Raw genomic sequence first — 23,100 nt, 5'->3', positions numbered from 1 at the left:
TCCCCTTTCTATAGAAAGTTACTCTCCAGCACAGAACAAGTGTCCTGAACGATAGAACCAAACAGGCAACCCAGCTCTATTACCAATACATTCTTTCCACTCACATACCCCACGGCCTCTTCCAAATGGCTTCCTAGACAATGGTGTAATGGTCAGTCAACTTGCGTCTCACTCTCATCTAGACTAGCAGAACTTCACAGATGTGATAATGGGAACTGCGGATGCTGAAGAATCCAAGATAACAAAGTGTGGAGCTGGATGAACACTGCAGTCTGATGAAGGGTGTGGGCCCGAAACATCAGCTTTTGTGCTCCTGAGATGCTGCCTGGCCTGCTGTGTTCATCCAGCTCCACACTTTATTATCTAGAACTTCACAGATGTTGGGTGATTACGTGGAACTCCTGCCATTGAGTCCCTTACCTGTCTCACTCACAGTCACACTCTCCTGTCCCTCAACATTGTCCAAACCAAAGAAGTGCATCTTTTTGCTGGTACAAAATAATCTAGATAATTCTCCCCCGCTCTGCATCATAGTGTCTGAAAATCAGCTCCAACTCATTAACTCTGAGCTAAAGCTGTTAGGCAAACTAATTGGGCTCAAGGCAAATACATCCCTTGGATCCCATCCTTGCATCCTAGAATATTAAAGGAAATAGCTACAGAGACAGTGAACGCACTGATAGTAATCTTCTAAGAATCTGTAGATTTTAGAAAAGTTCCTGAGGACTAGAAAATCACCAATGTAACACTCCCCTCACGAAAACTTAGCATCCAAGTTCAGCAGTTAATAGGGAAAGCAAATTGAATGCTGTCCTTTTTTGAAGGAAACGAAGTGTAAAATTAGGGAAGTCTTGGTAAAACTATGCTGAGATTAGTTTGATCAGACCTGTAATATTGTGAACACATTTGGTCTTCTTAGATAAGGAAAGGTGTATGGCATTGGAGGCAGTCCAGAGAAGTTTCACTAGGTTGATCCTGTGTAGGGAGGGATTTTTGTATGAGGAAAATTTGAGTAGATTGGATCTGTACTAATTGGAGTTTGGAAGCATAAGAGGAAATCTTATTGAAACATAACAGATTGTTAGGGGGCTGTGCAGGATAGCCGCTGAGGGTTTGTTTCCCCTTGTGGGAGAGCCTAAGACCAGATGGCAAAATCTCGGAGTAGGCATCATTCATTTAAGACAGAGATGAGACAGACTTTCTTCTCTTGGAGTGTGGTGATTATGTGGAGAGCTTTGTGGAAGAAGCCTATGGAGGCCGGGTCATCAAGTATATTTAATGCTCGCACAGACAGATTTTTAATCAGCAAGATAATCAAGGGTTATGGTAAGAAGGCAGGAAAATGGAATTGAAGATTATCGGATCAGCAACGACCTCATTGAATAGTAGAGCCCCTAAGATTCTGTTGGTCAAGTTGAAGGTCTAGCAGAACAAACAGCAAACTGGACCTGCCACTTACTTGCTCTGACTTCTATGTCAGAGATTGTTGCTGACATAGAAGTTTAGTTTCTTTCTATTTTCTAGTTTCTTTCTATTGTGTGGGACATTAGCAAGCTGCATGTACATGAAGTGAGATTAGTTAATAAGATAGTAGTACATAGAAATAGGCCTCCTACTTACCACTGGGGGTTTTGCTTCATGTTGTTCAAAACCTGCATTTAACAATGGGACAGCTTTTCTGAATGTTAAGAGTCTCATTTTTCTATCTTGCCATATTTTCCCAACTAACTCACCATTCATTTTGTTCACCGGGTGGGAAAGACCAGTTCAGTGTCTGTTTTCATTTGGATAGGTCAGGTAATGGGAGAATAGTCCATTTAGGTGGGATCTAATCAGAGGTTCATCAGCAGTATTTGAGAGTATGAGAAGTTGGTGATTATTCAAAGTTCAGAAGGATCAGGTGGTGGTTCAGGGCAGTCAGAAGTGTTGTCGAAGTGTCCAATGTAAGTAAATGTGGTGTCAGTTGTGTCATTATTCAGGAATTAGAATAGGCTTCCTCTGTTTAACATTTTCTGGGTAGCTATCCAGTGAAGTAAACAGGAACTGCCCAATGTTTCTGCCTCTGGCTAGAGACATTTTCGCAAGATCCCAAGGAGCAGGGAAATTGTTTGTTTGTCTGTCAGAATTTTGAACTTCCCAGGCAATTCTCATGGGGTTCAGCATGTCAGGATTTTCACGTAATCCCAACCCATATCTTGGGGTGAAGGTAAAAGTTAATTTGCTGTGTGAATGTACTCATGGAGCTACATCACTAAACAAACAGACTGCAGCAGTGGAAGTGAAAAGACCTTGTTCTACTAACATGAATTCACATGTACAGACATTCAAACAATGTCATGGTAACACTGCCTGGTTCAGATGCTGAGGTGTCAGCTAGTGTCAGGTGTAGAAACAATCCTTAGTCCTTTCACCATTAATTTTAAAACCCGTATGTGTTAGTTCTCTTAATGGATTTTGTCTTACCTTCCGCCCATTTACAAAGAACACCAGTTCATCTGTAATTCCCTGTTGAGACATACCAAGAACTTTTCTATCTTCTCTGATTCAGAACCTCCAGGCTACTGCTTGCTCAAAGACAAGAGTAAAGTCCTTTAATATTGTTGAATGTCTGCAACAAATTACAGGTTAATCAGTCTCTGTGATTTTGAAATCGCGTTGATGTCACGGCTGCTCTTTGGAATCTGTTAAACATCAGTTCACTGTTGAATGATCACATGAAGCTTTTAGTGTGTTCAGAATCCTGTTTGTTATTCTTCCAGCTGTTTGCACGCTCAGACAAACTGTTCAGGCCGCACCAGATCTATCTAGGCCTGTTCTTCATTTCTATTACTCCATTCTTACTGTGTATCAGCAAAATCATTCCTGACTGAAGTAAACATACAGGACTTGGCTCCTAGCTCAAATATACAGCAATAAAAACTGATTCATGGGTCTGCAGTGTCCTATTACAGCATGTGTGAAATACAGGGAAAACTAAACAGGGAACAGTCTTTAAAAACAGCTGCAAGTTCCAGACACTGCACAATAATCGTGTACCAAGTAACAATGCACCCCCTGCAGTACATCTGAAGGAATTCTGATCACTAACTTACATAGAATTACATTACAGTTTACAGTGCAGACACAGATCATTGCTGACGTGGGAACATGTTCTGTTAACCTTATCAAACAACTTAAGAAACAAAAAAATTTGTATGGGATCATCCCAAAATCTCTCTCCACCTAATTGCTTTTCTGATAGATCCCGCCTCTTGGGTCACGCATACAACCAGCAGGCATTGATATGAATGATTGATAACATGCTCCTCCCATTAATTCAGAGTTCTGACAACGAGCTCAAGTCCCAGTGTCTTAACAATGAGGCACAGCCACAACAGGGAAGAAGCAAAAAGGAAGCAAATACTGCACCCTGGCCTTACAGGGACATTCTACCCACATCTATTTTGTTGTGAATACTAGCTGCATTCAAGTAAAGAGCCACAAATTTTGGCTTTTGTAACATTATTTCCCCTTTTGACTCTACTTACTGCTGTTTTCCTTTGTTTGTATATGCTTTCCCTTCCTGTCCCGCTCTGGCTATCATTATCCAAACATCTGCACACTAATGCTGCTGTATCCTCTTGCTTTGTAAACCTTCATTTCCCCTCTCTCAAACCTATCTACTTCTTAGTTTAAAGCCTTATCTGCAGCCCATGAGGGACTGGCCAGTTATCAGGCTCTCACAGTGCCTTAAACACATGTAAATAGTATCTTGCATAAGTAAAAAATGCCAGATAACAAGGTGTGGAGCCAGACGAACACAGCAGGCCAAGCAGCATCTTGGAAGCAAGAAAGCTGATGTTTCGGGCCTAGACCCTTCATCAAAAATGGGGGGAGGGAAAGAGGGTTCTGTAATAAATAGGGAGAGAGGGGGAGGCGGATTGAAGATGGATAGAGGAGAAGATAGGTGGAGAGGAGACAGACAGGTCAAAGAGTCAGGGATGGAGTCAATAAAGATGAGTGTAGGTGGGGAGGTAGGGACGAGATAGGTCAGTCCAGGGAGGACAGACAGGTCAAGAGGGCAGGATGAGGTTAATAGGTAGAAAATGGGGGTGTGGCTTAAGGTCAGAGGAGGGGATAGGTGACAGGAAGAATAGGTTAGGGAGGCGGGGACGAGTTGGGCTGGTTTTGGGATGCGGTGGGGGTGGGGAGATTTTGAAGCTTGTGAAATCCGCATTGATACCATTGGGCTGCAGGGTTCCCAAGCGGAATATGAGTTGCTGTTCCTGCAACCTTCGGGTGGCATCATTGTGGCACTGCAGAAGGCTCAGGATGGACATGTTATCTGAGGAATGGGAGGGGGAGTTGAAATGGTTCATGACTGGGAGGTGCAGCTGTTTATTGCAAATCGAGCGTAGGTGTTTCTGCAAAGCGGCCCCCAAGCCTCTGCTTGGTTTCCCCAATGTAGAGGAGGCCTCAACGTGTACAGCGGATGCAGTATACCACATTGGAGAATGTGCAAGTGAACTCTGCTTGATGTGGAAAGTCATCTTGGGGCATGGAATGGGGTTGAGGGAGGAGGTGTGGGGGCAGGTGTAGCACTTCCTGTGGTTGCAGGGAAAAGTGCCGGGTGTGGTGGGGCTGGAGGGGAGTGTGGAGCGGACAAGGGAGTCACGGAGAGAGTGGTCCCTCCAGAAAGCAGACAAGGGTGGGCAGCAAAAAATGTCCTCGGTCATAGGGTCGGATTGCAGATGGCGGAAGTGTCGGAGGATGATGCATTGGATCCAGAGGTTGGTGGGGTGGTATGTGAGGACTAGGGGGATTCTCTTTTTGGTTGTTATTGCGGGGAGGAGGTGTGAGGGATGAGTTGCAGGAAATGAAGGAGACACAGTCGAGGGCGTTCTCGGCCACTGCAGGGGTTGGGGGGGGAGTTGTGATCCTTAAAAAACGAGGACATCTGAGATGTACAGGAGTGGAATGCCTCATCCTGGGAGCAATTTGCGGTGGAGGTGAAGAAATTGGGAATAGGGGATGACATTTTTGCAGGAAGGTGGGTGGGAGGGAGGGGTTGTATTCTCGGTAGCTGTGGGAGTCAGTCGGCTTGAAATGGATATTGGTTTCTAGGTGGTTGCCAGAGATAGACACAGAGAAGTCCAGGAAGGTGAGGGAGGTGTTAGAGATGGTCCAGGTGAACTTAAGGTTGGGGTGGAAGATGTTGGTAAGGTGGATGAACTGTTCGAGCTCCTTGTGGGTGCACGAGGCGGCGCCAATACAGTCATCAATGTAACGGAGGAAGAGGTGGGGTTTAGGGCCAATGTAGGTGTGGAAGAGGGATTGTTCCACGTAATCTACAAAGAGGCAGGCATTGCTTGGGCCCATGCGGGTGCCCATGGCCACCCCCTTTGTCTGTAGAAAGTGGGAGGAATTGAAAGAGAAGTTGTTGAGGGTGAGGACGAGTTCGGCTCAATGGATGAGGGTGTCAGTTGAGGGGGACTGGTCAGGCTTGCGGGACAGGAAGAAGCAGAGGGCCATTTAACCCATCTGCATTGGGAATACAGGTGTATCAGGACTGGCACGTCCATGGTAAAATGAGGTGTTGGGGACTGGGGAATAGGAAGTTCTGGAGGAGGTGGAGAGCGTGAGTGATGTCATGGACATAGGTAGGGAGTTCCTGGGCTAAGGGGGAGAAAATGGAGTCCAGACAGGTGAGGATGAGTTCAGTAGGGCAGGAGCAGGTGGAGACAATGTGTCGACCAGGACAGGCAGGTTTGTGGATTTTGGGAAGAAGATTGAAGTGGGCGGTGTGGGGTTGAGGAACGATGAGGTTGGAGGTTGTGGGTGGGAGGTCACCTGAGGTGATGAGGTTGTAGATGGCTTTGGAGATGCTGGTTTAGTGCTCGGGGGTGGGGTCATGATCCAGGGTGTCGAAGAGTTGGCCTCGGCGATGTAGAGGTCAGTGCAATATACCACAACAGCGGCTCCCTTGTTCTCGGGTTTATGGTGAGGTTGAGATTGGAGTGGAGGGAGCCGAGGGTTGTACGTTCTGCGGGGGAGAGGTTGGAGTGGATGAGAGGGGTGCAGAGGTTGAGGCGATTGAAGTCTCGAGAGCAGTTGGAGATGAAGAGGTCGAGGGAGAGTTGGAGGCCTTGGGTTGGTGTCCATGGGGAGGGCTTCCGTTGGAGGTGGGAGAAGGGGTCAGTAGGGGGAGGGTTAGGCTCACGGTTAAAGAAGTAAGCGTGGAGGCAGAGATGGCGGAAAAACTGCTCAATGTCCAAACGTGACTGGTATTCGTTGATGTGTGGGTGGAGGGGGACAAAGGTGAGGCCCTTACTGAGGATTGACCATTCATTCTCAGTAAGGAGGAGATCTCGGGGGATGGTGAAGACTCGGCAGGGCTCAATATTGCCGTCTCCGCTGCAGAGGCTGTGGGCGGAGCAATGTTGGCTTCAATGGGCGGAGTTCCGTCAGTGTCAGCAGTGGTGGACAGAGTTGCGACCATGTCCACGATGGGCGGAGTGGGGTAGGCGGCAGCAGCAGCGGTGATGGTAGTGTCTGTGGTGTTGGAGTCGGAAATGGAGACAGTGGCTTCAGCAGTGATGGCGCTCATTGCCCCGGAAGTGGTGTTCCCGGCAGTGGTGGATGTGAAGTCGTCTGTGGGTTCTCTGACAGTGGCTTCATGGCCAATGGAAGTGAGTACATTGTGGGGAAGGTCCTGGATATGCCGGGGATTTGGGAGGTAGAGGAATCCCGTTTTGGGTGGCAGGCACCAGTAAGTTTACTGTATTTACAGTTTATAGCGTCCAATAAAGCTGAGTAGAATTGTAAGTTCAGGTTGTGGATCCTCAAAGAATAAAAAAGTCCCTCTCTACAGCCCTAGGTCTTCATTTTGCCATGACACTGGTCCCAGCATGATTCAAGTGAAGACCATCCCACCAGGAGAGTTCCCTCCTGTCCCAGTGCTGGTGCCAGTGCCCCACAAAATGAAACCCATTCCCACTCACACATTTCACTCCAGGATATTATTTACTCTATGCCAGTCTACCTATGACTCAGGTGGTAATCGTGAGATTAATACCGTGGAGCTTCTGCTTTTTAATTTAGATCATTATTCAAGTTTTCTCCATGAAACATGCACTCTGAAACATGGAGATTAGCAGATACATACAATTGACGTTCTAAGATGCAAGGATAGAACATCTGTTCTAGGCAACTGTCATTCAAACATCAGCATTCTGTAAATAATCTGTAAACAAAATAACTTACTAGAACACCAGTCAGTGGTCAGAATAGACAAAAAAGGTCACTCTTCGGTAAGGCAGAGACAGAGCAGTTGTTCAAATATAGTTGAAGAGAGTGGACTCTAAATGGTGCATGACCAAACAGCAAGACCCAAACCTTACAGCAGACAGAATTCATGAGAACTGATCAAATCAAGATCATATGTATTACATTTCAGAAGGATATGAGCTCTATATAAGTGTTGAACAACAGCAGGAACATTATTTTTTCAAAAAAAAGTATTCACTCTACGAGGCAGCAAGGTTAAACTGAGCTGTTTCTTCCAAAATGACCAATATCGCTATCATGTCATATGGCCATACTTTTAAAGTAATACCCCAACAAACTTACATAAACATACAACATTCTTTGCATCAGAGGTTCTTGCAATGAAAACATTTACAATCAGAACAGTTCACCGAAATGGAAAGAATTATTTACCATTTCACAGTCCTATGGATTTGGCTTCTGCTTACTGGTATTTCTTGGATTGTGATAGATGATTTATAAAGGCACCGGGGGTCAGCATTGCATAATATTTAGCTTCTTTTCAATCCAACATGTCTCAACTAACTGATCTTCATACATTATTGGGTGTATGGGCTACAACCATCAAAATTGATAATGGAAGATAGACAATCTGCACTTTGAATATCTAAGTATTCTGAGTGCACAGTATCACGACTCACTGTGGTAGTGCATTGCAAAGCAAGTGTGAAAATTTGATTAAATCGCTGACTTGTTCTTTTTTACCTAACTGCCTAATTCAGATTAAAGGAAAATGCACACCAGGCTTTTATTTTTAACAAGGAAATCACTATTTATTGTTATCAAACTGTTTTTAAATAAATGGTAAGAAAGACACATAAACTAATAACATATATTGCTATAACTTAAACTTCACTACTTTTTAAAATTCCCATGCACAAAGAAACTAAACAAGACACTAGTATAATGGCTGGGAAGGAAATAAGTCAGAAATGCATAGTTACATCACAAATTTGGATCACAGATGATGAGTTATCTTTCATTTCCTTTTGAGCCATTGATGAGGACACAAGGCGGTGATTATGCTGATTCTCAGTCTTTTATTGATTAGTCGAGGACTTGCCCTTTCACTGTCTCTGAAAGTGATTTTTCCTCTTTCCATTCAACAAAGGAATTTGCAGAGGGCTATTTAGATGAAAATGTTAAGTGAGAACACCTATCAAGAAATTTTTAGTTTATATTCTCTACAGTGTGGAAACAGGCCCTTTGGCCCAACAAGTCCACACCACCCCTTGAAGCATCCCACCCAGACCCATCCCCCAATAACCCACTCACCCCTGAACACTACAAGCAATTTGGCATAGTCAATCTACCTAGCCTGCACATCTTTGGACTGTGGGAGGAAACCTGAGCACCTGGAGGAAACCCATGCAGACATAGGGAGAATGTGCAAACGCCACACGGCCAGTTGCCTGAGGCTGGAATTGAACCCAGGTCCCTGGCACTGTGAGGCTGCAGAGCTAACCACTGAGCCACCATGCTGCCCCAAATTTTCAGCTACTTTTCCATAGAAGAGGGAAAGAGAGATTTAGACGCTTTGTCTTTGCAGGCCAGAGGTTCCTTTCTGTTTTCCCTCCACACAGGACTGTGACCACTTGCCCAGAAACCAATCAAATGTTTGTTACTGTGCTGTGCTCGCCTGAGCCTACAATAAAACTGGAAATTGGAAAACCAATCAAGGGACTGTGTGTGGATTCAATTATCTCTCTCTCTGTCTCTCTCTCTCTCTCACACACACACACACACACACACACACACACACACACACACACACACACACACACACACACACACACGTCAAGCATCCTCTTCCATTGCTTGAATAAGTTAACATTGTAGATACAATGTATCTGGTGAGTTTCTCCAGCAATATCCATTATTGTTATTGTAAATGCAAATTCCACTAACTCTTTTTAAAAATTTGGTATTTTCTCTTTCCTTGTTTTAAGATTGTTTTCACCATTATTTAGTCCACAGTCCAACAAACTAACAATAGGACTTTGAAGGGGGGTCACAACCTGAAACATTAACTCTGATTTCTCTCCACAGATGCTGCCAAGCCTGCTGAGTTTCTCCAGCAATTTCTGCTTTTATTTCAGATTTCCAGCATCTTTGTTTTACAACAAAAATAGTCTTTGCAATAGTCTGCACATTCAATCCCAGGTAATGCTGAGTACACAGACTTCATCTTCAGGTGATGCGGCACACAGGCTGCATGTTCAATATTAGTCAATGCCAGGTAAACAAGGTGCACCTTCAGTGGCAAAACCTCTACTGACAACTCTGACAGATCTTGAAGGTAAGTTGGTTGCCACATGTCCCTGAGATATACACTGGACTGAACCTATGCTCTGTTTTTTTCAAGTCGAGACTCATAAGCTGTGGTGCATCATCACAGGAATGGGACCCTGGCTTTACCTCCCAAATTTTGTGCACTGGTAAGCACTTTGTGAATGAAACTGAGGAAATGGATACACATGAGAGTCAGTATGGGCTTGATTGTAGGTAATCAATCAATAGTGACCTGGTGGGAGGAGTTTTAAGTCAATTTTTAAGAACCAGTGTTTGGAATTAATGGTACATTTCAATTTAAAAATGTCTGGACATAACACAACCCATCTCCAATAATCTTATTTCCAAATCAAACACATGGATGTCAGCATGCTCCCAGTTACTGTGTTCTGGTTTTTAAGTTGCCACATCAGTTAATTTGCTTCAGAGACTTTTAATGAGATCTTTCCAAATTAAATTAAATTTTGCTCTACATTTAACATATGCAGGTTAACAGCAGCAAGATTACTCCACAGTGCGGGTGGCTATTTAAACCTGCCGTTGCCCCATTGGAATACAAGCTTCTTGTTTGCATTTGGTGGCCCAGTTTTATCAACAGGCCCTTGTCACAGTTCATGCATGGAATTCAGACAATTGAAGACTTTACCAATCTGATATGGTCAGAATGAACAGCACTTTTTTCACAGGACATGAAAAGAAGAAAATCTTCATACGCTGCAGTGAGCAAGGTCTTCTGGTAGGATCAATACATGTATCAAGGAGACGCAGACAGAAACAGAGATGTGCACTGGAAAGGCTTGGAGAGGAAAGAGGCATAGGTCACATCAGGCATCAACTTCCATGATATGATTTACAGACAGATGTTCTCAGAAAAGCAATGACCTCACACACGCTCAGGTTGACATTGCAGCTGTAGGGTATAAGCATCCACGATTCATCAAAGAAACATCATGTGTTGGAAATGGTGATCAGTTATTATAAATAACAGCAAAAACCAGAACAGGCATAAATACTTTATACCTTTGCCTTCTTCTAGGGTATGACTTGGGTCAAAGCGAATGCACAGGAATGTATAACACAAGAGCTAGATGGATTATTGGTCAAGACAGGAAGTTATGTAACCTTCATCTATGATGACAATAGCCCAATTACGCACAGCTCAAATATTACTCTCTGGCTGATTCTCACAAGTGCAGGATGCATCCACTGCGCGCACAATGTGGCAATCTAAGAACCACCACAGCAACTCTGATAAATCACGAAGGATATCTGTCCATTGACACACAAGGTCAGCCATCTGCACATCTGCAGCAGATTCCCATGGTGCCTTCATACTGCAGTAGTCTAACATTGCAGGGCTAGCTCATAGGAGACAAGGGATACCCCGATATCTTCCAGGTTCACTTAGGACTGATTCATGCAACAAAATATAAGACATCAAATGCTGTTGTCTGCCCAGAGCAACAGGACTAAACTCCCTTCTTTTTACGAAGCAGTCTTTCAACCACTTATCAATCCATTTCACAGAATCCTACAGAACAGAATAAAGGCCATTTAGCCCATTGAGTTTGCACCCACATTTTTGAAGAGCAATCTAGTTAGTCCCTACATTTTACCCTGTATTTCCTATGACATTTTTCTCCTTCAAGAATCTGCTCAATTCCTTTTACAAGCTATGTTTGAATCTGGATCTATCGAAATCTTAACCACTTGTGTGAAGGGATTTTCCTCCTGTTGCTTTTGGTTCTTTGGGAAACCACTTTAAATTTATGCTTTCAGGTTACCAAGCCGTCACCTATGGATATTCAATCTGTCTACACTTTCATCTTCCACCAGATCATTCTGAGCACTTCTTTCCTTCAACGAACAAAGGCCCAAGTGGTCCCTATCCACCTCCGCCCAGCTGAATTTACTACAGATTAAGCAACCTCTCCTTCACACAGGGAAACAAAGCATAGACTGGGTGACTGCTACACAAAGAATCTCCATTCTGTTCACAAAAAAGACCCTGAGCTTTGAGATCCCTGGCCAATATCTCTGTCTCTGGCTTGTTGCAGTGTTCCAGCGAAGCTCAAAGCAAGCTGGAAGAACAACACCCCATTTTCCACTTGGAGGCCCTGCAACCCTCCAGACTCAATATCAAGTTCAATAATTTTAGGACCTAAACTCTCCCATGTCCTAGCCCCCTTCCCTACACACTAGGCCTTGTTATCAGATAACGTGCCATTACACACTACCTATTGTCAGCCACTAACAGTTCCCATTAATAGCTATTGACCCTCCTAGCCAGATCATTATCAATTGCTTTTTCTATCCAACTGTTCTTCTCTCTTCAGACTGTATCCTTTATTCTATCGTTTACTCCCTACTTGACCCGCCTCCCTATTTTCTTCATATAAATCAACATTTTCCCAGTTACCACCAGTTGGAAGGAAGGGTCCCCAGACCCAAAACATTAACTCTGATTTTTTCTTCACAGATGCTGCCAGATCTGTTGAGCTTTTCCAGCAGCTTCTGTTTTTGTTCTCTCTTTCACTACCACTTTGTTCCTCGAAAGAAAAGATTCTCGGAGTGCCAGCATTTTTGGTGAAGAAGTGAAATGTTCTTTGACCCAGTCCTAATCAAGCCCCTCCCACATTAATTGTGTTTACTATTCCCACCAAGAACAGGTTTCAACAACTTTGTTTCCAACTTCCTTGCCTTTCTTACTTCCACATGCTTCATGTCTGATTTTGTTTCAATTCAATTGTGGGACATGGGCATCACTGGCTGGCAAGTATTTATTGCCTGTCCCTAGTTGCCCCAGAGAAGGTGGTGGTGATCTGCCTTCTTGAACTGCTCCAGTCCATCTGTTGCAGGTTGACTCACAATGCCGAAAATGTTGGAAGGGAATTCCAGGATTTCGACCCAGCAACAGTGAAGTAACGGTGATATACCTCCAACGGTGATGAGTGACTTGGAGGGGAATTTGCAGGTGGTGGTGTGCTCTCACGTATCTGCCACTCTTGACTTTCCAGACAGAATTGGTCATGGGTTCAGAAGGTGCTGTCTAAGTTCTTTGGTGAGTTTCTGCAGTGCATCTTGCAGATTGTACACTCCTGACTTGTGCCAAGGGTGGACAGGTTTCGGGGAGTCAACAGTGAGATATGCAACGCAGTATTCCTAGCCTCTGACTTGCTCTAGTAGCCACTTTGTTTATGTAGTCAGTCCTGTTGAGTTTCTGGTCAATGAAAACCCTAAGGATGTTGATAGTGGGGGATTCAGTAATAGCAACATCATTGAGTGCCAAGGAGCAATGATTAGATTTGTCTCTTATTGATGATGGCCATTGGCTGGCATTTCAATGGCACAAACATTATTTGCCATCTGTCAGCCCAAGCCTAGATATTCTCCAGATCTTGTTGCATTTGAATACGGACAGCTTTCAGTATCTGAGGAGTCATGAGTAGTACTGAGCATTGTGCAATCAGAGAACATCCCCACTTCTGACCTTTTGATGGAGGGAATATCATTGATGAAGCAGCTGAAGATGGTTGAGCCTAGGGCACTATGCTGAGAAACTCCTGCAGAGATGTCTTGGAGCTGAGATGACTGACCACTACAACCACAATCTTCGTCCTACGTGCTAGGTATGATTCCAACCAGTGGAGAGTTTTCCCCATAATACTCATTAATTCCAGTTTTGCTAGGGCTCCTCAGTTGAATGTGACTTGGTGTCAAGGGCTGGCACTCTCACCTCACCTCTTGAATTTAGCGTTTTTGTCCATGTTTAATACAAGGCTGTACTAAGCTCAGGAGCTGAAAGGCCCTGGCAGAACCCAAATTGGGTCTCACTGAGCAGATTATTGCTGACATGTGCTGCTTGATAACATTGTTCATGAGATAACAAAATGTAGAGCTGGATGAACACAGCAGGTCCAAGATAACAAAGTGCGGAGCTGGATGAACACAGCAGGTCCGAGATAACAAAGTGTGGAGCTGGATAAATCTGAGATAACAAATACTGTTCATGAACTTGACTGATGATTAAGAGTAGACTGATGCGCAGTAATTGGCCAGGTTGCATTTATCCTGCTTTTCATGTGCAGGACATAGCGGGGCAATTTTCTACATTGTTGAGCAGATCCCAGTGTTGTAACAGTACTGGGAGAGTTTGCCTAGGGGAGCAGCAAGTTCTGGGGTAGAAGCCTTCAATACAATTGCGAGAATATTGTCAGGGCCCAGAGGTTTTGCAGTATCCTGTTCCTCAAACCATTTCTTGATAACACGTGGAGGGAATCGAGTTGGCTAAAGACTGGCATCTCTAATGCTGGGGAACACTGGATAAGGCCACAAAGGATCATCCACTTGGCACTTCTGGCTGAAGATTGCTGCAAATGCTTCTGCTTTATCTTTTGCATTGCTAGTGTTGGGCTGTTCCATCATTCAGGATGAAGACATTTGTGGAACCTCCTTCACCAGTAAGTTGTTTAATTGTCCACCACCACTCACTCATCAAACTTGTATAAGGATGTATCAGGACTGCAGAGCTTACATCTGATCTTGTGATTTTTGGAATCACTTAACTCTGTCTATCATTTGCTCCTTATGCTGTTTAAGGGTAAACCAGAAAAGCTCCAAAGTTAATTGAGGGAATGCTCCAAAGAGTTTGTAGTTAGGTAAAGTAATGCATGTGACCACAGAAGGTACAACTCCTGCCCCTTCACCTCCTCCCTACTCACCACCCAAGGGCCTAAACAGTCTTTCCAAGTGGAGCAGCATTTCACCTGTACCTTCTCCAATCTTGTGTATTGTATTCACTGCACTCAATGTGGCCTACTCTACAATGGAGAAACCAAACACATCAATGTTTCAGATCTGTCTTCTTGGTTGACAGGGATCCTTGACTGCATTTCACATAATTGGCTATCACATTTTTCGCACCGTCTCAAAACCACAATGGGATTCCCATAGTCATCAGATCATCTCCTACCAATTCTGACATGTCGAGTGTGATGCTACTATCAAACACATCTTTCTCTTCCCAATCAGCATTCTGAAGAGACTCTTCTCTTTCTAACACCCTGGTCCATTCCATTATCACTCCTGGTACCACATAGGATTATTTTTGCCAGAGTTCTGATGAATGAGGGGGATCTCATCGAGACTTATAAAATTCTAACAGGACTGGACAGGGTAGATGCAGGAGGGATGTTACCAGTCTTGGGTGTGTCCAGAACCAGGGATCACAGTCTGAGGATTCAGGGTAGACTATTTAGGATGGAGAAGGGAAGACATTTCTTCACCCAAAGAGTGCTGAGACTGTGGAATACATTACCACATGAAGTAGTTGATGCCAAAACATTGAATGTATTCAAGAGGTGGCTAGATGTAGCACTTGGAGCAAATGAGATCATAGGTTATGGAGAGAAAGCAGGATTAGGCAAATGATTGAGATGATCAGCCATGATCTTGACCTTGACTTTTTCTAAGCGTGCGCCTATAATTTCTTTAATGACTGATTCTAACATCTTCCTCATGACAGGCATCAAGCTAATAGGCCAGAAATTTTCTGTTTCTGCATCCCTTCCTTTCCTGAATAGAGGGATTATATTTGCTACTTTTCAGTCTAATGGAACCTTTCCTGACCAAGGGAGCTTTGGAAAATTACTACCTCATGTATTACCTCATTAGCAAACTCTATCTGGGCCCAAAGACTTGTCAGCCATAGTACCATCAGTTTGCTTAGAACAACTTTCCTGACAATTGCAATTTTGCAAAGTTCCTCTCTCCCTTCCATTTCCTGTCTTGCAGCTATTACTGATTGCTTTTTGTATCCTTTGTTCTGAAGACAGAAGCAAAATATGTGTTCATTTTGCATTCCATTTCCTTATACAGTATTAATTCCACTCACTCTCTAGAGGACTAACACTCACTCTATTTATTCTTTTTCTTCTTAGTATAACCAAAACTCTTGCTATGTTCATATTCCTAGCTAACTTCCTCTTGACTAACCTTTCTGTCTTTCTCTGACACTTTTTACATTCAGATCAATCATCTGACCTGTCACTCAGCTTTGCACAGTTGCATGCTTTTTCCTCGAGTTTGATGCTTTTCCAAACTTCTTTAGTTAACCATGGGTGGCGGTTCCTTCCTTTAGAATTTCTATGGTAGGAATAGATTTATTCTGCATATTCTGAAATATCCCCAAAATATCTGCCATTGCATCTCTGTTGGTCTGCCCCCTATCCAAATATAACAGTTCCCTTCAGCTACCTCAGCTTTCATGCCACATAGTTGTTTAGGTTGGAAACACCAGTCTTAGACCTTCACTTCTACTTTTCAAACTGGTTGTAAAATTTAATCATATTGTGGTCTCTGCTCCCCAGGGTTATCTGCATTCTGATAACTAATTAAATTATTCAATCCTTTCTTATTGCACAATACCAAGTTTAATATAACTACTCTTGAATCATTTCCAAAATGAGCTGGTGTAGGAAACTACCGTTGTTTTTTTCTTTATTCATTCATGAGGGCGTCACAGCTGGGCAGCATTTTTTACCCATCCCTAATTGCCCAGAGGGCATTTAAGAGCCAACTACGTTGTTGTGAGTCTGGTGTCACATGCAGGCCAGACCAGGTAAGAATGGGAGTTTCCTTCCCTAAAGGACATTAGTGAACCAGATGGGTTTTCCAACAAACAGCAATGGTTCATGGTCATCATTAGACACTTAATTCCAGATTTTATTTTAGTTAATTATAATTCCACCATCTGCTGTGATCTTTATCTGGATCTCTGGATTAACAGTCCAATGATAATACCACTAGGCCATTGCCTGGTCCCAAAAGGCATTCTACCAACTCCTTATCCAGACTACTGCTGATTTGAAAGATTATGGATAATAATCATCTATGATTACTGTTGACCCTTTATCACAAACACCTAATAGTTTTTCTTCTATACTTTGTCCCACACTGTGGTTAGGGGACTTGTAAACCAATCCCAATAGCAACTTCTTTTCCCTGCTATTCATTATCTCCACATAAACTGATTCTATATCTTAATCTCCTGACCCAAGGTTACAAGATACCTGTTGCACAAATGCCACCTTTGATTAGTTGTGCTACACCTTCATCTTTGCCTAACTTCCAATTTCTCATGAATGTCCTATATCGTTCAATATTCAAGATCCAATCCCTGTCATTCTGAAGCAATATTGCTGTAATAGATATCACATCATATTTATTCACTTCATCATATGCTACCAATTCATTTACTTAGTTATGACTGTCATGCACATTCAGATGCAGAACCTTTATAGCTTTGTCTTTTTGTTATCTTTGTAACATCCATCTTTGATTGTTGGTATATTCCTAAGTTCTTTTTGTCTTTGCCCCTTCCTACCATCCACTGATCCTCATTTCTCATGTGACTATTTTCCTCTCTTACCTTGTCAATACTCTTTGATATATATCACATCTTTCCACCCTTGATCCCTTTCCTTCTTTACTTAGTTTCCAACCTCTCCTTAGTTATGTGGTCTGCCAGATTGCTGGATGCAGCACAGTTCAGATGCAGATTGTCCCAATAATTTAGCCACTCCACTTCCCTAGCACTGGGGCCGGAGAACCATGAACCGAAATCCACTTTCTCACACCAGTCTTTGAGCTATGTATTCACTTAGTTTTATGTACCTGCACCAATTTGGATGTAGCTCAGGTAATAATCCAGAGATTATAAATTTTAAGGTTTTGTTTTTTTTTTATTTGGTGCTTAGCTCCTCATATTCTCTGTGCAGAATTTCTTTCTCAGTTCTACCTATGTCATTTGTGCCTACCAGGATTGTGACCACACTGCTCGCCACCAGTCACTGTAAATTCCTTTCTATCCCTGAGCAGATATCCTGAACCCTAGCACTGGACAGCTATCTGGACTCTCACTTTTTGCTAGAGACAATAGTGTCAAACCACCTCACTAAATAATGACTTACAAGTATCACATTCATTGATGCCATCCCTGCTCTTGAACATTTTCTTTTTGTAGCATAATGTCACGGTCAGTTTGCACATGACCTCTCTTATCTAAAAACACTAAGAAAACCTGACGCTCCTGCCCTTTGGATCCCCTTTCCTGCCCCTCTCACAGGCACATACTCCTGTCTTTTTGGTTATTTAATCTCTCCTACTTTCTACCATGTCACTCATTTTCTTTTTTTGTCCTCCTCCCTTGCTTGTACCTGCATTAAATACCTGTTACATCTATAACTCTTTCCAATTTTGATCTAAGTTCATTGATCTGAAATGGATTCCCTCTCCCCAGATGCTGTCAAATCTGCTGAGTAGTTCCAGAATTGTCTGCTTTTACTCCCCTCTGTTGAGCCAGGTCCTAGCTTTCTTTATATTCTCTCGGATATGAGTATCACTGGCTGGCCAGCATTTACTGCCGATCCCCAGTTGCCCTCAAGAACATGGTGGTGAGCTTCTTGAAGTACGGCAGTCCAGATGCTGTAGGTTGATCCACAGTGCTCTTAGGGAGGAAATTCCAGAATTTTGACCCAGCAGCAGTGAAGGAAAAAGCAAATATTTCCAACTCAAGTTGGCAAGTGGCTTGTCGGATAACTCGCAGGTGGTGGAGTTACCCTTATAGCTGCTGCACTTGTCTTTCTAGATGGAAGGGATCATGAGTTTAGAAGGTGCTGCCTAAGGATCTTTGATGAAATACTGCAGTGCATCTTGCAGATTCTGTACAATGCTTCTACTGAGCATTGGTGGTGGACTGAGTGAATGTTTGTGGATCTGCTGCCAATCAAGCAAATCTTGGATAGTGTCAAGCTTCTTAAGTGTTGTTGGAGCTGCACCCATTCAGGCAAGTGGGTGATATTCCATCACACTCCTGACTCGTGCTTTGTCAATGGTGGACAGGCTTTGGGGAGTCAAGTGATGAGTTACTTGCTGCAGTATTCCTAGCCTCTGATATGCCATTGTAGCCACTTTGTTTATGTGGTCAGTCCACTCTTTTCAAGGGTAACCCAATGGATGTTAATAGTGGGGATTCAGTGATGGCAACGCCATTGACGATCAGGGGGTGATAAATTGTCTTTATGGTCATTGGCTGACATTTCTGTGGTGCAAATGTTTTTTGCCATATGTCAGCCCCAGCCTGGATATAGTTGAGGTCTTATTGCAATCGAACATGAACTGCTTCAGCATCCGAGGAGTAGTGAATGGTGCTGAACATTGGCAAACATCCCCATTGCTGATCTTATGATAGACAGATGGTCATGATGAAGCAGATGATTTGGCCTTGGATTTTGAGGAACTCCAGAGATGTCTGGAGCTGAGATGGCTGACTTCCAACAACTATAACCATCTTCCTGTGACCACAGCTCTTTTCCCACTGATTCCTGTTTTGCACCAGGTACTTTGTGCCACACTCATTCAAATGCGACCTTAATATCAAGGGCTGTCACTCTCACCTCACCTCTGGAATTCAGCTCTGTTGTCCATGTTTGAACCAAGACTGTAATGAGGTCAGAGCTGAGTGGCCCTGATGGAAGCCAAACTGGCCGACAACCACATTACAGTGGTTATGGAGTCTCATATAGGTGAAGATGACCGACGAACTGTAATGAACCAGATAGGTTTTTCCAAAAATCAGCAGCAGTTTCATGGTAATCATTAGATTCTTAATTCCAGATAGTTATTGAATTCAAATACCATCATCTGTCATGGTGGTGAGATACCATCCCAGGTCCCTAGACAAATAGCTGAGTTTTCCAGATTAATAATCACTATAAAACCATTAGGTCAACACTTGCCGCTAATTGTTATTGCTATTACACCATATTCCCTTCTGGTTGTTTGTGCCTACAGGCCACAAATGTTACTAACCATATTTTGCGCTCCAAACGTAGCACTCCTTGTACCTTGTTTTACATCTTGATTCCTGTACGAATAGAAAAATGTAGTGGAAGCCAACTTAATAGCAATTACTTTAATATTTATGCTGTATTTGAGGAGATTACATCTGGAATTAGAATGGAGGAGGAGCTGTGAGGTGCAATTCCTTCACCATGTGGGAACTTCAGGAGTTTTCCTTTGTTTCAGAAGCTCATATTTATAACAATCATTTGAAGTAAAGATTTCTGAACTTGAGGAACAACTCAATGAATTGGAGGGGATTTGAGTGATGAATGTTTCCTCGATTACTGGCTCCAGGAGGTGACCATCTCACAATCCATTAAGAGTTCAGAATAACCCAAGCAGTGGGAATCTTCACGCATTGTATTCACAGCCTGCACTTGATAGCTCTATTTGGAGCATGAATTCAAAATTTTTTTTCTCTTATGAAGGGCTGTCTCAGGAGCAACATTTTTATTTTTCATGCGACATCCAGCAGTTCCTTAAATTTAGAGAGTTAAATTAATCTTGAAATGCAAAGAACGAATTTACAAACTCACTCCAAGCCTCCATTAAAGGAATAACAGTCAATACTGGGCAGACAGCCAAGAATCTTACATAAATTAAACTGTTTTCAATCTTTCACCACATTAACTATCACTAACCTGACCCCAACACCGACCCACCTAACGTACCTATCCCATTCCAGCCTTGAATTTGCTTTAATATCAGCAGTATGCACTCCCAACCTTTCTCATGATTAAAAAATTATTTTTTAAAAAAGTACATTCATTCAACCAAATAAAAGCCACTCCAACACATTTTAAGAAAAATCTAAGAAGAATAGAACAAGTTTGGACACACCCACAATAATTTTATCCCTTCACCCAACAAGAAGGGTCACCGGACATGAAATGTTAACTCTGTTTTCTCCTTCACAGATGCTGCCAGACCTGCTGAACTTTTCCAGCAACTTAGTTTTAGTTCTCTCCATTTTAAACTTTACTCCCAAAGCAAATTATTGGACAAAGATAAAAAAGGAAGAAAGCTAATGGAAAGGAATTTTGTTCTCCAGTGGGATGTCACCACCAGGTACATATTCCCTTCCACCACCACACCCACCCCATCCCTTTGTTAGCCTTTCACTAGGACAGTTCCCTCCAGAACATGCTGCCACTCTTCCTCCACTCCAAACACCCCCCACAGCCCAAAGGCATCTTCCCCTGCTGCCACAGAAGGTGCAACACCTGTCCATTTACGTCCTCCTACATCAGTATCCAAGGGCCCAATGACACATTCCAGGTGCAACAGTGCACTTCATGCAATCTAGTCTATTGCATTTGCTGTTCACAATGTAGCTTCCGCTACATTGAGGAAAAAAAGCATAGGCTGGGTGATTGCTTCACAGAACACCTGAGCTTCCTGAAGCCTGCCACTTCAACATATCACCTTGTTCCCTGAAGAACATCTCTGGCTCAGTTTTGCTGCAGTTCTCCAGTGAAGCTCAGCACACACTGGCAGGACAGCACCTCATTTTCCACTTGGGAATGTGACAGCCTTCTGGACTCAATACTGAATTCAACAACTTTAGGGCTTGAGCTCTCCTACATGCCACATGCCAGGCCCATGTTATCACATAGTTTGTTATTACACACAGCCCATTGTTACTCACTAACAGTCCTCATGAACAGCTATTCACCCTCCTAGCTGGATTGTTATCCACTCTGTCTGTCTACCTGCTCTTCCCTCTCTTTGGGCTCCATCGCCACATCCCCTCCCCCCAACCGATCTTCTGCATATAAACTGATATTTTCCTAGCTATTATCATTTCTGAGGAAGGGTCACTTGACCCAAAACGTTAACACTGACTTTTTTCCACAAATGCTCTATTTCTGTCTCATTCATTCATACATAGATATAGGCAAAGTCATTTTACCTGCAGTGGATACACCACCATCTTGATCTTTCTCTGCTGTTTCTGCCACCCTGCTGCTCCAGTTCTTTTCAATCACAGGCTCTCTCTCTCTCACTCCTGCTGCTCCTCCAATCATGACTACTGGCCTTGGAGGAGCAGCAAGATCTGCACAGAGGGAGCTATGATTGGAGAAGCTGCCATAAGAACATAAGAACCAAGAGCAGGAGTAGGCCATCCAGCCCCTCTAGCCTGCCCCGCCAATTAACAAGGTGGTTGATCTTACTGATACTCAGCTTCACTCACCATAACCCTTAATTCCATTACTATTCAAAAATTTATCTAGCCTTGCCTTAAAAACATTCAGCAAGGTAGCTTCAATTGCTTCACTGGGCAGGGAACTCCACAGATTCACAACCCTTTGCGAGAAGAAGTTCATCCTGACCTCTGTCCTACATCTGCTTCCCTTTATTTTGAGGTGATGCCCTTGAGTTCTAGTTTCATCTGCTAGTGAAAACAACCTCCTTGCCTCCACCTTATCTATTCCCTTCATAATCTGATATGTTTATATAAGATCTCCCCGCATTCTTCTGAATTCCAATGAGTATAATCCCAGTCTACTCAGTCTCTCCTCATAATCCAACCCTCTCAACTCTGGAATCAACCGCGTGAATCTCCTTTGCAACCCTTCCAGTGCTAGTATATCTCTTCTCAAGTAAGGAGATCAAAGCTGCACACAGTACTCCAGGTGTGGCCTCACCAGGACTCTGTACAGCTACAGCATAGCCTCCCTGTTTTTAAACTCCATCCGTCTAGCAATGGCAGACAAAATTCCATTTGCCTTTTTAATTAGCTGCTGCACCTGCAATCTTACTTTTAGCGATTCATGCACAAGGACACCCAAGTCCCTCTGCACAGCAGTGTGCTGCATTTTTTTACCATTTAAAACATAGTCCATTTTGGTATTATTCCTACCAAAATGGATGATCTCACACTTATCAACATTGTACTCCATCTGCCAGACATTTGCCCACTCACTTAGATTATCTATATCCCTTTGCAGACTTTCAGTGTCTTCTGCACACTTTGGTCTACCACTCACCTTAGTGTCATCTGCAAATTTTGACATACCACACTTAGTCCCCAACTCCAAATCATCTATGTAAATTGTAAACAATTACGGTCCCAACACTGATCCCTGAGGCACACCACTAGCCACTGACCACCACTCAGACAAACACCCATTTACCCCCACTCTTTGCTTTCTACTGGTCAACCAATCCTCTATCCATGCCAATGCATTACCTGTAATACCGTGCAATTTTATCTTATGTGGTAGCCTTTGCTGCAGTGCCTTGACAAATGCCTTCTGGAAATCCAGATACACCACATCCACAGGTTCCCCATTGTCCACCATGCAAGTAATGTCCTCAAAGAATTCTACCAAATTCGTTAAACATGACCTACCCTTCCATGGTGGGTGTTCTCAACGGGAACATATTGGCAGTAAAGATGGAATCAGTGATTGGAGCAGGAGCTCTGTCTCTGTGCTAATTTGCCACTGTTCCTACATACAATCCAAATGTCATTCTTTGACAATTGTGCCTTCAGTATATCATAGTCATTGTGGGAACCATATGTATGGTTTTGCTAGACAACTGCTCCTGGTCCATTGTGGTATTTGCTACCTCTACCACAATATGTGCTAATGG

At 43.3% G+C, this 23,100-nt stretch overlaps 1 protein-coding gene across 9 annotated transcripts in view; it reads right to left on the bottom strand.

Annotated features, from left to right (window-relative positions):
* LOC125453844 (aldehyde oxidase 1-like) overlaps positions 1-3,038 on the bottom strand; it is a 121,858-nt gene extending 118,820 nt beyond the window's left edge. For 5 of the 9 annotated variants that reach the window (XR_009445915.1, XR_009445917.1, XR_009445918.1 and 2 more), the window contains exon 1: positions 2,464-3,038. Coding sequence is in view for 5 of the 9 variants with exons in the window: in XM_059647034.1 (XP_059503017.1) it covers positions 2,464-2,517 (54 nt within the window). In the remaining 4 variants the exon portion in view is untranslated. The remainder of the gene's footprint in view (positions 1-2,463) is intronic. The other 4 variants (XM_059647028.1, XM_059647031.1, XM_059647029.1 and 1 more) reach the window with 2 other exon arrangements.
* Between the last annotated feature and the right edge of the window lie 20,062 nt (positions 3,039-23,100).

The sequence above is a fragment of the Stegostoma tigrinum genome, chromosome 7 (genome assembly GCF_030684315.1).
Source record: "Stegostoma tigrinum isolate sSteTig4 chromosome 7, sSteTig4.hap1, whole genome shotgun sequence".
NCBI classification, from domain to species: Eukaryota; Metazoa; Chordata; class Chondrichthyes; order Orectolobiformes; family Stegostomatidae; genus Stegostoma; species Stegostoma tigrinum.
Note: the sequence above shows the minus strand (reverse complement) of the source record. Positions and strands in the feature narration are given on the sequence as shown.